Here is a 19680-nt window from a genome sequence, read left to right as displayed (position 1 = left end):
AACATTGGGATAGTAATCCGGCGGCGGCGGCGGTGTTAGCTAACTTCTTAAAAGCTTTATATTTAAGAAGGTGGGAGACCTGGATGCTTCATACTTTGTATATAGATGCCTTATGATACGAAGTTTCCGTCAGTCACATGTCAAATGTCATTGACCTCATTTTCATGGTTCAGTGATTACTTGAAAAAAAAAAGTTAAGATTTTTTGTAATGTAAATTTCTCTCTTATAAGTAGTAGGATAACTATATTTGGTATGTTCATACCTTGCAAGGTCCTCATGCCCATCAGACAGTTTTCACTTGACCTCGACCTCATTTCATGGATCAGTGAACAAGTTTAAGTTTTGGTGGTCAAGTCCATATCTCAGATACTATAGCCACTGAATAGGTCTAGTATATTCGGTGTATGGAAGGACTGTAAGGTGTACATGTCCAACTGGTAGGTGTCATCTGACCTTGACATCATTTTCATGGTTCAGTGGTTATAGTTAAGTTTTTTTGTTTTGGTCTTTTTTCTAATACTATATGCAATTGATTAACTTTATTTGGTGTATTGAAATATTTTATGATCTATATGTCAGTAGCACATGTTTTATCTGACCTTGACCTCATTTACACGGCTCATTGCTCAGTGTTAAGTTATTGTGTTTTGGTCTGTTTTGCTTAAACTATAAGCAATAGGTCATTTATATGTTGTATGGAAGAATTGTTAGCTGTACACGTCTGCCTAGCATGGTTCATCTGACCTTGGCCTCATTTTCATGTTTCATTGATCAATGTTCAGTTGTTTTGGTTAATGTTAAGTTTATGTGACAGTTGTAATGAAGCTATATTTAGGACTATCAACATAATATCAATGATTAGTAAAGAAAGCGAGACATTTCAGCGTGTGCACTCTTGTTACATAAACAACCTATTAATCTGTCGTTCTATTCTGTAAAAAACACTTTCTGTAATGATGTTTCAATGATTTCCCCCCTCCTATTTTCATTTTATATTCAGATATATAAAAATGTTCAATATAGTCAATTATTGAATATACATTCTTCAAAAAAATCCCCTGTATAAAACTAAATCCCAAATCCCTGAAACTTCACAGAAAGATTGTACATCATATGTTGAATTTGCACACCTGATATTAAGGAGTTGTATTAGATTTTTTTCTAAATTTTCTTAGGCTTAGGAACCATGTCATTTTCAGCAATATTTACAAAAGATACTACAAGGTTTGTGAGGGGTGAAACAGGGTTACTCAATTTCCAATTTTTTAATTTTTTTTTTTGGCGTCCGACTTTTTTTACACCCCCACATCTTTCCTCCACCCCCTAATATCTCACAATCCTCCTTTTTTCTTCCTATATCCCATAGCTCCCAATAGTGTGTCAGTTTCATCGTTTATGTAATCAAATCCTCCTACAGTTTTCAACCAAGTTATTTTTGCAGATATTGAACTGACAGTTGCATGTTTAATTTTGATTCCAGTTGCATTCATAATCTGTGATATTGAATCATTATATGCGATTTTTTTTGTTTTGTTTTATATACTTTTAACCAGAATGTTAGAGAATAAATAACTCAATTTTGTATTGGCGTTATTTTGTATTGGCGTTACATAATAGTGTTTTCGTTTTGTTGTGTTCTGCATAGCTTTATAATCGGACTCTCTCTCTCTAAGTCTAGCTTACTTTATTTTCACATATGACCATGCGAAAGAATTGAAAAGGTGAAATTCACATCTATATTTTACTTAGTACTCGTTCTCATAATTCTGCTCAAAAACATTCCCATCAGAGTCACTGTGAAACTATACATACCTTAAACTGGTGTGAATCGGATAGGGGTACCCAAAAATCGAAAGGGTCTGGGAATACATATGATCGAATTATTTAATTTGCAAATGATTTGATCTTTCTCTAACCTTTTCGACATGTTTCAGGTTTATTTTACTAATAAGAGTTTGCCAACAAAGATACAATTAAAATATATAAGAAAGACATAAAATAACCTTGGTAATCATAAAGGTACCTACCTTCCCCTTAAAAAAACTAATCAAAGATACCTGGTTTATATTTTTTTTAAGACATATACAAAAGACTCATAACTGACGCTCAATCAAACAAAGTTAAATGGACCAAATAAATTGATACCATATATTCTACTCGTACTTTTAGCCTTAGTAATTTCATTTGTCACGGACACAATCCAGTCCCCCCTATTTATCGACGGATGCTACTAGAACATGAACCTAAGATCCTAGGACTGGGGTCTTATCGCCAACTTTTATATGATCATTTGTTAGAACTCACGATTTTCTACCTACTTCTGACATACTCCTCAGAACCTGCCACATCGTACAAGGGTTCATACGAAGTAAAAATAAATTATACACAAATTATACAAGTATTTTCCTATTTAAGAAGGGTATGAAAGTGGCCATGTTTTCCCACGTAGTCTTATATTGTCTAATATATAGTTGAGGAATATGACAGTCATTACCCATGTTGTCTAGTGAACTTCCCATTTATTAACATTGTCGTAGTGAAAGAAATTTGGAATTTCGGAATTCCCCTGATTGTTTAGTCACTGGAATTAAATTCAACATTATGCCTTCATTATAGAAGCCCGTCAAGATCGAAAATCAAACTCTAATATTCTAAATGTTTTCACTTTGTAAGAATTCAGGACTTTGAATTATTTGTAGCTGGTTACAAACTATTTACCGAGCGGAGCGCGATGTAAAGAATGCCACATGCTCCTTATAAAAACTGGTACTGTTGTGAATTGATTGAACATTGTTAATTTTTGAAGAATTTTAATAGTATGAAATTCAAAACAGTGTAGCTGTGGCCATTGATTGACACATTAAAATCATTCATTGACTGGGACAATTTAGGTGAACGTTTGTATGTAACGACCAATGCTCACTATGTACTTTTTAAAGACACTTAAACTATGGGGTCACCAAAGGTTCTCAACACCTAAATAAAGTAATTCGAAAAATTAATCAGAAATAATATTAAATATTAAAGCTATTAATACCATCCTTGAAAATAGACACCATATTCTCACACTAGAATATACCATGAGAAAAGAATCAACTAGAACACCCATATTTTTGAATACAAACATTGACTTTAGACCATTCTATGGATCAAATGAAGCCAAGGACTTCTTTGTGGGAAAATTAAAGATTATACGTCAAGAATCTGACCAGGGTATCCTGGAAAAACTAACCGCATCCTGCAAGGAGTTTACTACCAAATGTACAGTCGATGCTGATAAACTTAAATTGGACTTATACAAAGAACTAAACACTGGTTCCGAAAGTGGTAACAAGGCTATAAGTGAGTTCAATGATGAACTGCTTAAACTTAAAAACAAGTGGACGGAAGAATATAGAACAAGTGTGAACAGAATGAACTCAACATCGGTAAACACCAACAAGTTTAATAGGGACATGAGGGATCGAAATCGCCCTTATTACAACAGGCACGATTCTACTGGCAAATTAAATAGAAGAAGATAAACTGTGCATCTGAGTATATTACGCTATTTGTTCCTACTTAATTTTTGGACAATTATATTACTATACAAATGTAAGTCTACCTAAGATTAAAACATTAAACTTGTATGTTATGATAGATGTTGGTATTTATTTATTTCTATTTTAAATTTTCTATGACTGGTTACTAAACTTATGATGAAAATTATATTAGTATTGGCCATATTAACTACCACTGTACATATTATAATTAAACCTTATTTATTACCCCTAAAACGAAACGATAAGGATATAATATCTCTCAACCCGGCACACATTAAATTAAATGCAGAGTATACCAGTTAAGACAGATAAACAGTATCGATTAAAACAATCAAATATCTATACACTATACAACGTAACAGAATCAACGATATCAATTGTATTATAATCTAATATTCAGGGATGTGCAGAAAAATGAAATATTTATAAAAAAATAACATTGTACAAAACCACAAACTACAATTATTTACGCTATGGGAAGATCTTAGGAGGTCATATATTCCATTCATAACTATTCAGCCAATTAACCTTCTGCAAGTCATTCTATTTTTATCACAAATCTGACCCAAACATTATCTGCAGGTGATCGCTATGTAACACGAGAAATGAGGTTAACATAGCACGTGCACAGAATCAGTTCACTACTTTACAATCAACATGGCCAGACGCTTTAAACGAACTATTAAAAACAAAAAAGTACGACATAAACTTGTAGAAAATAACAACAATAAAAGGAGTAAATTACATACCAAGTTAGTAAAAAATGCCAAATTATTTGTAAAAAATTTGTCGGGACATAATTTGACGGATCATGAAACCTTATTACTTGCAAAAGGTGTAAAGTTCATAATTAACCCTTCGAACAAAAATGCCATACGAAACGTTATGGAGGACTTTGACGAATTCTCAAGAAAACTTAGATGTCGATATCTCTATAATGATGGTAGAATTTACAAGAGACACCCTTTTTACATAAATTCGGGATATAAACCGCTGGATTCTTGTCCAGCAATTGAAAATTACATATTCTCAACAAAAATAGAACTTAGTAGAATGAAAATAAACAAACACACCCGAAATATATCCGCCGAGGAATTGTCAGCTATTCGGAATCTAAAGAAAAATAATAACATTATAATACGTAAAGCAGACAAAAACTCAACACTATGTATTCTTGACAAAGACAACTATTTACGTGAAGGGTTAAGACAATTACATAATATACATTACGAAGAAATTGTTGAATCCAACGTAAAGGAGGTAGCTGAAACGGCATTTAGTATAATCAGAGACCTACATAATGATAATTATATTGATAATATAACATTCAAATATTTGAAAGAAAACATCAATACAACTAAAGTAGGAAAATTCTATCTGTTGCCTAAAATACATAAACTATCCCAAAATATACTATCAGAAATGGAGAGAAATGAAACAGCTAGACGAGAAAATTTAATTCCAGGCAGACCAATTGTATCACTGTGTGGTACGCCCCTACACAATATTGGGCACTATATCGATTATTTTCTTGTTCCACTTGTTAAAAAACAATATACATATATAAAAGATACGTCAAGTTTTATTAATTCGATTGAAAATATAAAACCACAAAGAGACTGCTATCTAGTAACATTCGATGCAAAAAACATGTACACTTGCTTTACATTTAATGAAATACTAGAAGCCACTAACGCGGCACTGACCAATATTGATCCATGCAAGTGAGTATGAAATCAAAGTTCCACCAAAGGACAGTATACTTCGCCTATTAAGGCTTATTCTAGAAAACAATGAATTTATTTTTAACAATAAACTTTACCGTGAAACCTTGGGCGTGCCGATGGGCGGATCGGCGTCTGCTGAATTGGCAGATCTTACAATGTTCGTCATTCTTGAAAACGTTTTACAACGCTTTCAGCACAGAAACAAAATGATAATGACTTCCAGATTTAGGGATGATGGCTGGATTATATATTCCGGACCTATAGAAGAAATACACGAACTATTTACAATAGCTAATACTGCACACCCGCACTTGAAGTTCACCTACGAATTTTCCCGTAATGAAACAATATTCTTGGATACTGTCATATATAAAGGAGAAAGATTCTTTAACGAAGGCATACTAGACATTAAAACCTATTTCAAACCAACTGAAACATTTCAATATCTACACAGATACAGCTCACACCCGAAAAGTGTTTTCAAAGGATTTATCAAGGGTGAAGTATTGAGATACATCAGAAACACCAGTAGCAAAACTGAACTTAAAAAACAGTTAGAAGCTTTTAAAACACGTCTCCTCAAACGAGGATATAAAATATCTGAAATCAACGAAATTTTTAATCAAACACAAAATATAGAAAGGAAAAACCTGCTTATACAACGCCAAACGAAACGGGAACAACCACTAGTTATGTTAACAAAATTCAACCCATCTATACAGAAACTGAAAAATATAATTACAAAACACTGGAACCTTATTTCATTAAACCCTAATTGTTTGAACATATTTAATCGCCAGCCTATTATAGCTTATAAAAGACATACAAATTTACAAGAACTATTATCAAAGCATTAGTGGGTATAGTTTGCTCAACCTTTCACAACACAATATGATACTGATCTCACAAAAAATAAATCATAATTAACTAATATGTTATTCAAGGACAACCGGTGTATGGTCCAATATAATATACGAAATAAAACAAAAAACATAAATAATACGCCAATATACAACTTATTGAGTCGACCACTGATGAAGCCGGACTCGGGGATCTTTTCCCCAAACACGGCAGAAACACCGGGCCTAACATTCATGCTCATGGGTGAGCTCGGATGGGCTATTTAAATATATCAATTATATAAATCAAAACACAAAGGTTATTCCTGATTAATTTTTCGAATTATTTTATAATTAAAGGCGTTAAGAAACCTTTGTTGACCCCACAGTTTAAATGTCTATCGTAGGTACGTCATGAACAGTGGTTGTTACAGACAAACGTTCACGTAAATTGTCCCAGTCAATGGATGATTTTGATGGGTCAATCAATGGCCACAGCTACACTGTTTTGAATTTCATACTAATTTGTATATCGCTGCAAATGATTGCTTCATTGTAACTTTATTGTAATAACGGTACTAGATAGTAATGTGAACGTTCAAAGATGTTCCTCACACCTGTTAGTTACAGAAATTTCTTTGAAAGTTTCGTGTTCTTAAATAGGGACAGAAAGCTCGTTAACTTTGTACTTTTCATTTTGTTTTACTATAATATGTACAGATAGCATTTGTTCGTAAGAAGTTTTCGTCAACATTTAGAGAGTCGGGTTTAATTTCCAATATAAAAATAATGATGTCGTATGATTGCCATGAGACCACTATCATGAACTTGAGACCAAAATAAATATAGGATGTAAACATACTTATATAAGTAAGAAACAAGAATGTGTCCAAAGTACACGAAGGCCCCATCCGCACTGTCATTTTCTATATTCTGTGGACCGTGAAAATGGTATAAAATCTCTAATTTGGCATTAAAATTAGAAGGATCATGTCATAGGGAACATGTTTACTAAGTTTCAAGTTGATTTGACTTTAACTTCATCAAAAACTACCTCGACCAAAAACTTTAACCTGAAGCGGGACAGACGGACGGACGGACGAACGGACGGATGCACAGACCAGAAAACATAATGCTCATTTATGGTCCATAAAAATGTGTGAAACACGTCAAAACAGAAAAACAACTGCCTGATTTATGCTAAAAACAATAATCGACGGGCTCCTGACTTGGGACAGGTTCATAAAGAACGTGGAGGGCTGTGAACCATGCGCTCTCCCCTCTAATGAATAAACTGGAAAAAGAGTTAAAAAGGATTAACTCATCAGAAGACACAAATCACAAACAAAACTACAATAAAAGAAAACATGAGGAATGTGTCCATGGTTAATGGATGCTATCATTATCATTTTCAATGTTCAATGGACAGTGAAATTTGGGTAAAAACTCTTAATTTGGTATTAGAATTAGAAAGTATAACAGGAAACAAGTGTTCTAAGTTTCAAGTTTTTTTTATTAACTTCATAAAAAACTTTAACCTGAAGCTGGACAGACGGATGGACAGACAAACGGACGCACATACCGAAAAACATAATGTCCCTAGTTTGGACAAAAAAAAAAAAAAAAAAAAACACCAGGTACCGATCTAAGAGTACTTGCAGTAACTGATAGTTAGTTCAACTCACAAATAAAGCATGTTTTTCCCAGACTAAAAAAATCAATCAGTACACAAACTTTAAAGTAAAATTGTACAGTTTTACAGTCACTACGTTTTACATTATATTACACAGCTGAAAAAAATGAAAACAAATTCTTACGTACTGTGTTCTTGGTACATTTCGCTTAACCTATCAATAGTTGTTAATATACCATCTCCCTAGGATTAGGTCATTTAGTCAATTATAAACATATATAAATGTCACTGACTTCACTCAATAAATTAATCCTCTTTTATAAATTCAAAATTGTGGAAAAGTATTTATAATAAACATGTTTTTGATGATATGTTTATCGCCAATGAGTTGTGAAAATAGGTGTGCACAAAATTTGAATTTCAATTATTTTTCTCGTCATTTTAACGATGGTCTATCCAATTTTGCTCGATACTGCCGAGAAAAGGCAATAATAACTAAATATTGCTAAAAAAAATTGTAAAGAATTTTAAAAACTTGTAGTCCAGTTGGGTCAAGCGAAAATAATAGGAGATATTAGTGGTTTCCCCCACCTTTTTGTAAATATAGCGTTGAAACATCATAGAATCATGTTTTAATAACAATTCAAATATGCCATTGAAAATAAAGAAACTTATTAAACTTAATAATTGAATGGCGCACAATTTATGGAGTATATAAGTCGTATGTATTAGAAGGTTTTCGCAGACATTCAGAAAAAATGGACCTACGAATCCTTGTTTTCTTACTAGCATCATGTATTGCAATAGTCCCTGCTGCTCAACTGAAAGGTAAATTGTTCCTCAAACTTTAATTCTGAAGGATTAGTTTTAACATTTTGTAACATTATTTTAATTTGATGAAGAACACCATCAATAAAGAAATAATTTTATTGTCGGCTACTTTAATTGCATGTTTAGATAGACATGACTACTGCAGCTAGCAATGATCACATTTCTTTTTCAACAAAACTCAATATAGATTTTAGACATATCAATATATAGAAAATGACTTTAAGAAACAAGTTGCTTTATTTTACAGAGGAAATTTGGGATCCTTTACCTAAAGCACTAGGACCCGATGGTGACGAAAAAATGCTTTCAGATATTGGTAATTATCTGTACAGACATACTGAAAGAAAATGTAAGTCTTTTATATTACATATCCTTCATACATTGGTTGTCTTAGATGTATTGAATTTACATAGACTGATTCAGAATACATGTCTGTCATACATTGGTTGTCTTAGATGTATTGAATTTACATAGACTGATTCAGAATACATGTCTGTCATACATTGGTTGTCTTAGATGTATTGAATTTACATAGACTGATTCAGAATACATATCCTTCATACATTGGTTGTCTTAGATGTATTGAATTTACATAGACTGATTCAGAATAATGTCTGTCATACATTGGTTGTCTTAGATGTATTGAATTTACATAGACTGATTCAGAATACATGTCTGTCATACATTGGTTGTCTTAGATGTATTGAATTTACATAGACTGATTCAGAATACATATCCTTCATACATTGGTTGTCTTAGATGTATTGAATTTACATAGACTGATTCAGAATACATGTCTGTCATACATAGGTTGTCTTAGATGTATTGAATTTACATAGACTGATTCAGAATACATGTCTGTCATACATTGGTTGTCTTAAATGTATTGAATTAACATAGATTCAGTAAACATATCCAGTGGTTGTCTTAGATGTATTGATTTAACATAGAATTGATAATTTAACATTTTATTATTGTATAGCGAAATATAATGCCAAAACTGGCACATTTACTGATAAAAGTTTCGATTGCTATATGTAAATTTTATAAAGATGTTTTGCTCCTGCTTGTAATATGGTGTGATATTTCTGCACTAAAAGGTAATCTTATGCACATCAAAACAGAAGACTGGTACCACTCAAAGAAGATTTTACTGGTAAAACTGTAGTAGAATTTCCTATTGTAACGAGTTTAGAAGATTTTATCATTTTGTGAATTTGGTTTTGTTGGCAGATCAATGATCCTCTCTGTTTATATCTTTACAGGGAATTCTGTAGCAAACGGAAAACAGGATAACATAGAAGAACGAGCTACCGGGCCTTGTATGTATATTATTAACACATGTGTTGAAATCCCATATGTATGTAAAATATAAAAAAAGAAGATGTGGTATGATTGCCAATGAGACAACTATCCACAAAAGGCCAAAATGACACAGACATTAACAACTATAGGTCACCGTACGGCCTTCAACAATGAGCAAAGCCCATACCGCATAGTCAGCTATAAAAGGGCCAGATAAGACAATGTAAAACAATTCAAACGAGAAAACTAACGGCCTTATTTATGTAAAAAAATGAACGTATGAAGTATATAATTGTGTTGAACTCCTTTTAAAAAAACATGTGCATTAATGAGGAAATAATCGTAAAACGGTTATATTATTTTTTAATTCATTATTTTGTCTACTGATATTTTTTGAGATTTTTTTTCTAGTAATGCTATCGCACACCTAACAGTACATTGTATATATATGTTGTGTACAAGTTATCATTTTGTACAAATTATAATTTGTACTTTGACTTTGTACACATTGTAATTTGTACAAAAAGTGCTTGTACAAATTATAAGTTGTACAAAATTTGACCTAAATTCACTTATAACTTGTACAATAATTCATGGTATGGATCTTGTTATCAAAAAGCATTGATACAGTAACACTAAAGAAATTCTATTCCAAGACAACACAATAATCCCTTGTTTACAAAATACAGAAACAGTTCTGTATCATTGTTCGAGTATGTGTGACTATGTGTGAGTGAATTATGGCATCGAGAATTGCACAACATATCTTGCTATTTACATTCCTGTTTGCCCCCCCCCCCCCTTTCCCCCTTTGCATTCACATGAAAGAAAACCCTAACCATCAGTTTTTGAAAGCTTTTTATCTGCTTCGTGTAGCGAAAGTCAAAGCGCAGAAGGTCAATTTTTTTTTATTCTATCAGAATTGTCACAGGGGCCAATTTCTATTGGGCTTTAAGAACTAACTGGCATGCGTGTACCAATTACAGTTACTGTCTCTAGGTATGTTTGCATTTTGTTAATAAGGTTTATTATTGGTTATATAAATGTGTGTATCATTTTTTTATAACACAATCCATACTATAAATTATTGTACAAGTTATAAGTGAATTTTAGTCAAATTTTGTACAAATTGTAATTTGTATAGGCACTTTTTGTACAAATTACAATTTTTACAAAGTCAAAATACAAATTATAATTTGTACAAAATGATTACTTGTACACAACATGTATATACTAAACAACTATTTACAGTACGAACTTCTAGGTCATGGAAAAGTCTTAATGAATGCACAGGATCCCGTACGATCTGAATCTTAAAAAGAACAAAACAGTAACACAAATTTCACACTCATCTGACCCATTCTTATGTTTACAACATTTTAGTTTTTTTTTTAAAAAGCGAATGTATTAAGAATTTTTGTATGAGCGCTTCTTCAAGTATAAAAAAAAACAACATTTTTATATGGAACGGAACATCTAGAACAGGCGATACTGAACAGTTTTGAAGAATGGTTCAAATGTAAGATTGTAATACACAGAGATGTTATAAACATCGTATTTAATTTGACAAATATTTCGGCACATCAAGTCAATGTCTCTATCTATTGTGACACATATCATATTTACACATTAACAAAAGAGCATTTTTATTAAAGCTATATACTAGTATTTATTCTTATCTAAACTCTTATGATATTTTTTGTATTGTTTTTAGATCGGCATTATTTATGCAATAATGATAATAGATTCGTGTACTGTGACTTTTCTAAGAACTTAAAAATGAATGTACTAATAGGCCATTGGGGACGAACAAGTCATACCATATGTCATCATGGCAATATCGACCAAAACGGTTGCATCAAAGACGTTACTTTCAAAATAAAAGAAGTATGCGATGGCCGTTCGTGGTGCAGAGTGACGGCAAGCAATGCATTTTTTGACAATCATGATCCATGCGGTGGAAACCCAAATTATCTCAATTTTACCTACGAATGTATACCCCCAAGAGGTAAGCAATTTGTTATTCTGGATTTAAGGAGATGTGAGGTAAGCATTGATGAAACAGCTTTCTACGAAAGAAAACGCACACACATCAAAGATAAACATAGTCTTTAACAATCATGAGACAATCCAGATTTTTTTCATTCGACCGTTTACAAAATGTAATATCTGTACCATCGGTCAAGCTTCAATTAACCCGAACCTAGACAATTGACAAGTTTGCTAACAGCAGCTTTTTTGTTTGTCAGTATGGGACAAACTTCATGTTAGACTTTTCTCAGGGCCATAAAAAGCTGGAATTTCATATAATTTAACGTTCAGCTATGTTGATGATGTTCTCTGACTTATTCAATGTTTGGTGACTATGTTGATCGCATTGAATATGTCTAAAATAGTTTAAGCAAATATAAACATCATAGCAATACTGAGATGTCATTGCATTCGAATTTTGAAAACACCGACATTCTTGTTAGTTTTGGATAAAATCTAAAATTAGCAATACTGAGATGTCATTGCATTAGAATTTTGAAAACACCGACATTCTTGTTAGTTTTGGATAAAATCTAAAATTAGCAATACTGAGATGTCATTGCATTAGAATTTTGAAAAACACCGACATTCTTGTTAGTTTTGGATAAAATGTTAATTATTTAACATACTTTATATTTGATTTATATTTCTTCCCATTTGCAAAACTATTATTTTTTCGTTCCTTTGTAGAAAAAAATATAATTTATTCCTGTATGTTATTTCTGCTTGTTTAATTGTTTTGAATATATATCTCATTTAGAGTTTTTGTATACTGACAAGTTTTTGTATACTGACATTTGTTACATGCAAGTTATTCATGTAATCGAATGTCCCCAGAATCATGGGATCATGTTTCAACATTAGTATCAATTAAAGAAAAAAGAGATTCAAACATATTACAATTCTTTTTCAGAAACATGTAGACATAATTCATTTAAATGTACCAACAGCAAGAATTGCATCCCCATGACAAAAACATGTGATGGCATACATAATGATTGTGGAAATGGCGACATCAGTGACGAGGAACATTGTGGTATGTATAATTAACGGTGAAAAAAAAATAATATTAAAGGGTAATTGCTTTGGTGGATTACTTGTTCCCGAGTTAAAAGTATTTGTGTAAAGCTTCATATTTCAGGAGGTAGATGACCTAGATATTTCAAAATTATCTTGTATGTCACTGAGATACATATTTTGAGAAGGTATTGCTCGCAACTGATTCTCTATTTGTTACAAATCGATCTGCATTGCTTTGTTTTATCTTCATTTGATCACCCAACTTTTTAAAGTGAATTGTTTTTCGCGTCATTACATTAAGTTCCTTAGAGTTATCAGATGTAAAAAAAACAACAATTATTTGTTATTGTTCCTAAAATTTATGTAATGACATGTATGTAAAATGTTTTCGTCCAAATAAATAAATATCATTTCATTCTTTTTATGAAGCCGCAATAAGTCATTCACATAGATTAAGATCAGCATCGTTGATCAATTCAGAACTTAATTGTTTCAATTCTTACCACTTTATAAAACTTGAAGTATCGAGTAGTTTTCAATTATATTTATCAAACATATTCTTTTTAGATGTTATAAAAGACACAACAACAACAACAACCACGCCCACGACAACCACTACCACGCCCACAACAACAACTACCACGCCTACAACAACAACAACCACGCCTACAACAACTACGAGTAAGTATAGAGTGAACGGTTTGATGGTAAAAAAACTATTCCAAATTAGTCATTTCAAGCTGTACATACCAATACTCGACTGGTGTTATGATGATGCCCGAGGTTAGAATTTCATCCCGGAAAAAGGGTGAAGGGCTGACTTTTGAATTTGACAGTCATTTTATACATGTACGTGTACGAATCTTATTAAAAAATGAAAGTTCCTGATCCTCAAATGATCTTGTTCAAATATTGAATACATGTATGTGATACGAATCAGAATATTCATTTATTACAAGTTATTTTATCATTATACAGTAATGGGAATACACGGATGATTTTACCTGTATTCATATTTCAAATGCATACCTTTTTTGTGATTACTTTTGAATCATCCTCAAACTGTAGTGAAACAATCATAATGAAATATATTTTTTCAGATGAAAAAAATAATAAGCCTAGTCTCTTTAAAATATTTCAAAATATTTCAGTTGAACAATTGTTTATTAACAGATGACGAGTCTGATATATACACATGGAAAAAAGTATTGCCACACCAAATTGAAATTCAAATTAATAAAAAACACTTTTTTTTTTTTTTTTTTGTGAAAATAATTTGTTGAAATAGAACTAGTTAAACATTATTTTAATATCACCTGAGTTTAATCAATAAATATCGACTCTATCAGTTCTTATCTGCACATGCAGCTACTGTACTCGTAAACACTAAAACAGATGTTTTTATCCTCATTGTTTGAACACTTAAAATAACCAAGTTTATAAATTTATGTGACTGACACCTTGTAATTGGTCATCCACAACTCATAACTGCAGCAAGGTGGTAGAAAATAAGCATGAGGGAAGCAGGTATGTCGCTGTGACGATTGCACGTATTGTTGGTCATCACCATTCCACTATAAGTCGTTTTGAGAATAAAAATCAGGCAAGAAACGATGTTAAAGACCTTCCGAGGTCAAGAGGACCCCCTATAACATCTGCTAGGGAAAAATCAAGCATAATGAAGGTTGGTCAGAAGGGAACCCATTGCAAACAACACAATCTTAAAAAGAGAGTGATGACCATACAGGAGCCTTTAAACAAGAACTGTTCGAGATCGGCTCATCGCTACTGGTCATCGTGCGATAAAACCATTTCGGGGACCTTTGCCTATGAACAGACACACAGATACCCGTATCCAATATAGTGCAGAGCTCGCCAAAGTTGGAAATTAGCGTCGTGGAGGAAGATCCATTGTTCCAATGGAATTCGGTTTATCTTCCTTGGCCCAATCGTAGCCCGGTTTTGAACCATATCGAGCATATATGGAACACTATTGGGCGTAAAGTGCACGAAAGGACACCCCAGTTCAAACACGTCATGAAATAAACAATACCCTTCGTCAAGAATGGTTTCTGCTGCCTTAGCAACAAATTAGTTGACTTATGGCAGGAATCAGAAGACGTTAAGATGCGGTTATCCGTTTGAATGGAGTCTGCGCACAAAGTACTTATTCTTTGGCGTATAACGATCAACCATGATGTGAACAATCATCTAAAGATTAATTTTGAAATGTCTGACATTGTAAAGTTCGACTACAGTAAAAGTTGTAAAATGCGTTTTTTTTTGTATAAAAAACACTTCATTTTGTTATAAAAATTTTGGTTAGATAAAACTTTTTTTTTTAAAAATCAAGGTGTTGCAATACTTTCTTCCATGTGTATATATCTGTATTTGTGCAACGTTATTTGTTTTTATCACTGTCTTTCCAGAAAAACCTTCTGTCACTTGTGGTGTGCCTGTTCATCCTGCTGTGATCGATAGAAGTCTGGTTTCGCGTATTGTAAACGGAACAGAAGCTGTACAACACAGCTGGCCATGGCAAATACAGTTACGACTTTCTGGCGAACACAAATGTGGAGCTTCTATTATTGATGAAAATTGGGTTGTAACAGCTTCTCATTGTTTCTTTTTGTAAGTGGGGTTTCAAAATCAGTTGCAATTTCCGCAACCCTTACCCAACACAACGATACTTTCCTACATCTGTTTTTTTTTAACATTTATCTTCACAATATCGGCATTTATTGAAGAGAAACAAACTTGTTTAATCTTTACCTAGTGTGTATATTGTCATGTATGCCCACTGAAAGACAATGTTTTTTCAACTAATATAGAGATAGAATTTCAAATTCATATTGCCAGAAATGATAAAACATATTCTTTATATTACATGTAACTCAGTATATCTATTGGACAAATTGAGAAAAAAGTGAAGTTTTGAAACCAAGTTTTTCTCTCTAATTCACATTGCTTTTTTGTAGTCAGTTCTGGGTTGTTCAAAATACTAGTGCATTGCAAAAAAAAAAGTATGACACCGTTTACAATTTGCGCTAAGCGCATAGAATAACCCTTACCATACATATAGAAATGTATTTTACTAGTTTAAACCTTTACGTAACAGCTTGATATTTCAGCGTCAGACATTTTTTTCAAATTTATTTGGTCTATGTTTGTTATTTTGAAAAGCGATGAAGACATTTCTCACTGGAAAGTATATGCTGGAAAACATAACAAAGATGGTGACGAGCCAACACAAGAAGCACGAAATATAACAAAACGAATTAAATATACTATTACTGGTAATAATCCCTTAGATGGCGATATATCTCTACTGAAACTCGACAGCCCACTAAGGTAAGCAGTAATGTCATAGTAACCTCTACATAATATAAACTGTAAGTGAGAAATAATTGTACTGTTTAAGGCCCGAGGCGCATGCCTAATGGTATTTTCAACGAAGTTGTAGGAAAGGGAGTAGTATTAAAGTCGACACCGTAAAGCTTGGATACAATAATGGTGGATCATTTCATGATAATCCTTAAAAATGTGATTTGAATATACTGATTATTAAATGTCCGAAACTGGTCGAATTCCCGGATCCCGAAAGGGTCAATCCCGAAATCCCAAGTTTAAAAACACCGGATCCCGAAAAAGGTCCTGCCCCCTCTTGTGGCATTTTAAACGTACTACTAATGCTTTATTATAGTTTGTCCTCTAATAATCACTTAAATAATTTAAAAATTCGATTTGATTAATGATACTCCAAGGAAATTTCCCGATTTTGCCAATAACTCTAGATAATAATCAATTCTTTGTTATTTGCGGCACTTTTTTGATCGCTCTATGTGACTCTTTTGGGTGAAAAAATAATAATAATATTAATACGAAGGAGAAAAAGTCTCCATATGAACATGAGCAACAACATTAATAGGACTTAATAATAACGATGATAATAAGAAGAACTGAGCAAAAACTTTCGTCTGTGGTAGGTGTATCCACCGAAAACAAAACAAAATCAAACAAATAGATAAAAGAAATATGATAGGAACTTATATTTACCTGAATAACTGAAATGATTTCCATTACAGCTTCAGTGAAGCAGTCATGCCAGTGTGTCTTCCATCAAGAGAACCACGAGTCAGTGATACTTGCTGTGTAACAGGATGGGGAGATGTGAAAGGTAACTTAACCAATAGTAAAGACAATTGTGCATATGTTTCTATTTCTCAAAGGCTCAAAAAGCTTCAGAAATATCACGCTTGCAATATCATGTATATACACTTCAACTAATCTTGATTGAATTTAGTACAAAATGCTGTAATAAACAGCAAAGTTTGTGCAAAATACGAATAGGAATTTCTTGAAATAAAATAACCACTTTATCATGCAACAATTCCCACTAAATCCTGTCTAAATAAACAATTTACACTATCGAAGTACCAGTCTAATTCTGTTTGACTTTACTGCGATTCTGTAATGCTCTTTTTCTATGTTTGTATATTCATGGTAAATTTGCAAGTTTTAAACAAAATAAAAGCAAGTATAAGTCAACAGGATACACATAACTGTTTATGATTTTATAAACAGTTCTTAAACACTATATATACATATCAAAACTGTTTATTATAAATAGGGACAGGATTTCCAGACAAGTTAAAACAGACAGAAATGCCATTTGTTAGCAAAGAAAATTGTTCAAAAGTTGCGGATTTAAAGCCTCTTCTGACGAACAACATGATATGTGCAGGATTCCCCGAGGGTGGTAGAGATGCATGTCAGGTACATTTGTAAATTATTTTGACTAATACTTTAAATACTCGATGTTCACTTTATATTATGTCAAAAAGGTGCATGCCTTCATATTGTAACTTTAAACATGTACATGTAGTTATCAGAGATTTAAAATTAAAAAAAAGAGTATCCTTGTGTTTATTGGATAAGATAGATATATTTAGTTGCACGATAAGTTATCATGCTTAAAATAAAAAGGTTAACTTTTGAATTGTATAAAGAAAACGTAGTTTTCAGATTGCATATGTCTAATAAATGTTCGTTTGTTTCATTGTTTTTAACATGGTTGCTATTTTCAAAGAAAAGGAAGAGTAAAAATGTAAGTTAACATGTTATTCCTAAATATATTGCAGGGAGATAGTGGAGGTCCCTTTGTTTGTCAGATTGGGAATCACTGGGAGTTACACGGAATAGTATCATGGGGACTTGGATGTGCTGGTAAGTTAAAACTTATATATTTACATTGTAACAAGTATCATTCCATCTCTATCTGACATAATTTATAACGAAGCATGTACATTTCTCAAAATTTACAATTTACATAAGATTTTTTCAATGTTACTATTTATCACTTGTCTAGTATATTGTAAAAGAGGGACGAAAGATACCAAAGGGACAGTCAAACTCATAAATCGAAAATTTATTAATTTGCGTAAAACTAAGCCCATCAGCAGTTGTAGTAAAATAAACGTTTGGTACCGATTTCATTTCAATGCTGTGTAACTTTCATCAAGTACGGCAGATACCTTATATGCAAATGTACTGTTATTTGAAAAGGAATCTGATGTACAATAGTTGTCGTTTGGTTATGTAATTTATACGTGTTTCTCGTTTCTCGTTTTTTTTATATATATAGATTAGACCGTTGATTTTCCCGTTTGAATGGTTTTACACTAGTAATTTTGGGGCCCTTTATAGCTTGTTATTCGGTGTGAGCCAAGGCTTCTTGTTACAGGCCGTACATTGACCTATAATGGTTTAACTTTTGCCATTGATTGTATTACACATACAATTTATCTGTATTTACTACTAAGTATATAATAAAAGGTTAAATTAACGGCTGTGATTTTTTTCATGAGAACTTGTTCTTTTGTATTTTATATTTAAATAACACCCTTTAAAATCTATTATAATGTAATTCAGTGTAATATACTATTATAATTGGTATTAAAATTTTATGAACATCAGCAATAGAAGGGTTAAGTTAGATTATGTGAAATACCTGTTTTTTTTTCTTTTATTCAGAACCGAACATGCCTGGAGTTTACACAAATGTTCACACGTTTGTTAAGTGGATACAAGCAGAAATTGATGCAGATAAAATAAGCATTTGAAAACAATATGATTTTGTTCAATCTGAAACAATCTACAAAACAACTAAAGTATTGTCAAATGTTTTCATATTTGTTTATAGAATAAAATAGTATTGCATCTTGTCCTCGTTTAGGTCTACAATTTTGGAAACCAGACACATGTACATTTTTCATACGACATTTCCACCTCAAAACTATATTCAAATGTCAATTCCAGATCAAACTTGATGTTTTAAAAACATTTTATTAGTAACTGCGTTTTCTTTCCGATGGTATACGTTGTATATAGCTTTAGAATACCCTTTTATCTGGCAATAAGTTTTCTCTTAATCAGTTAAAAACCGCAAACACAATTCATTTAGTTTGGGAAACAGACTACTTTTCTCTTTTCACCAACTTGTGTCATATGAGTAAGACATTAAATATAGTCTTTTGATGGGTGATAACAAGCTAACACTATCCATCAACTTCCAGCTGTACAGATAATTCCTCTAACAATATTCAAAACTTATGACTATCACACATCCCATTGATTGCCATTTGCGAGGAAGCCACCAAAGAAAGATTTTTTATGGCGATATTGAATTAATATCTTAGAATATCAAATATTAGTTTTGATATCATATTTTTCCTGATAGACGGATGCTGTT

General features: G+C 32.2%; 1 protein-coding gene across 1 annotated transcript; it reads left to right on the top strand.

Moving 5' to 3' along the window:
- The first annotated feature begins 8684 nt into the window (after positions 1-8684).
- Positions 8685-19089, top strand: LOC143066251 (uncharacterized). The gene is made up of 11 exons (XM_076239242.1): positions 8685-8922; positions 9839-9895; positions 11593-11886; positions 12823-12945; positions 13497-13610; positions 15359-15560; positions 16113-16280; positions 17015-17106; positions 17560-17705; positions 18071-18155; positions 18963-19089. The coding sequence occupies exons 1-11, from the start codon at positions 8787-8789 to the stop codon at positions 19049-19051; spliced, it is 1506 nt and encodes a 501-aa protein (XP_076095357.1). The 5' UTR covers positions 8685-8786; the 3' UTR covers positions 19052-19089.
- Positions 19090-19680: the final 591 nt, after the last annotated feature.

The sequence above is a fragment of the Mytilus galloprovincialis genome, chromosome 3 (assembly GCF_965363235.1).
Source record: "Mytilus galloprovincialis chromosome 3, xbMytGall1.hap1.1, whole genome shotgun sequence".
Classification (NCBI taxonomy): Eukaryota; Metazoa; Mollusca; class Bivalvia; order Mytilida; family Mytilidae; genus Mytilus; species Mytilus galloprovincialis.
The sequence above is the reverse complement of the archived record's forward strand: the minus strand, read 5'-3'. Positions and strand labels throughout refer to the sequence as shown.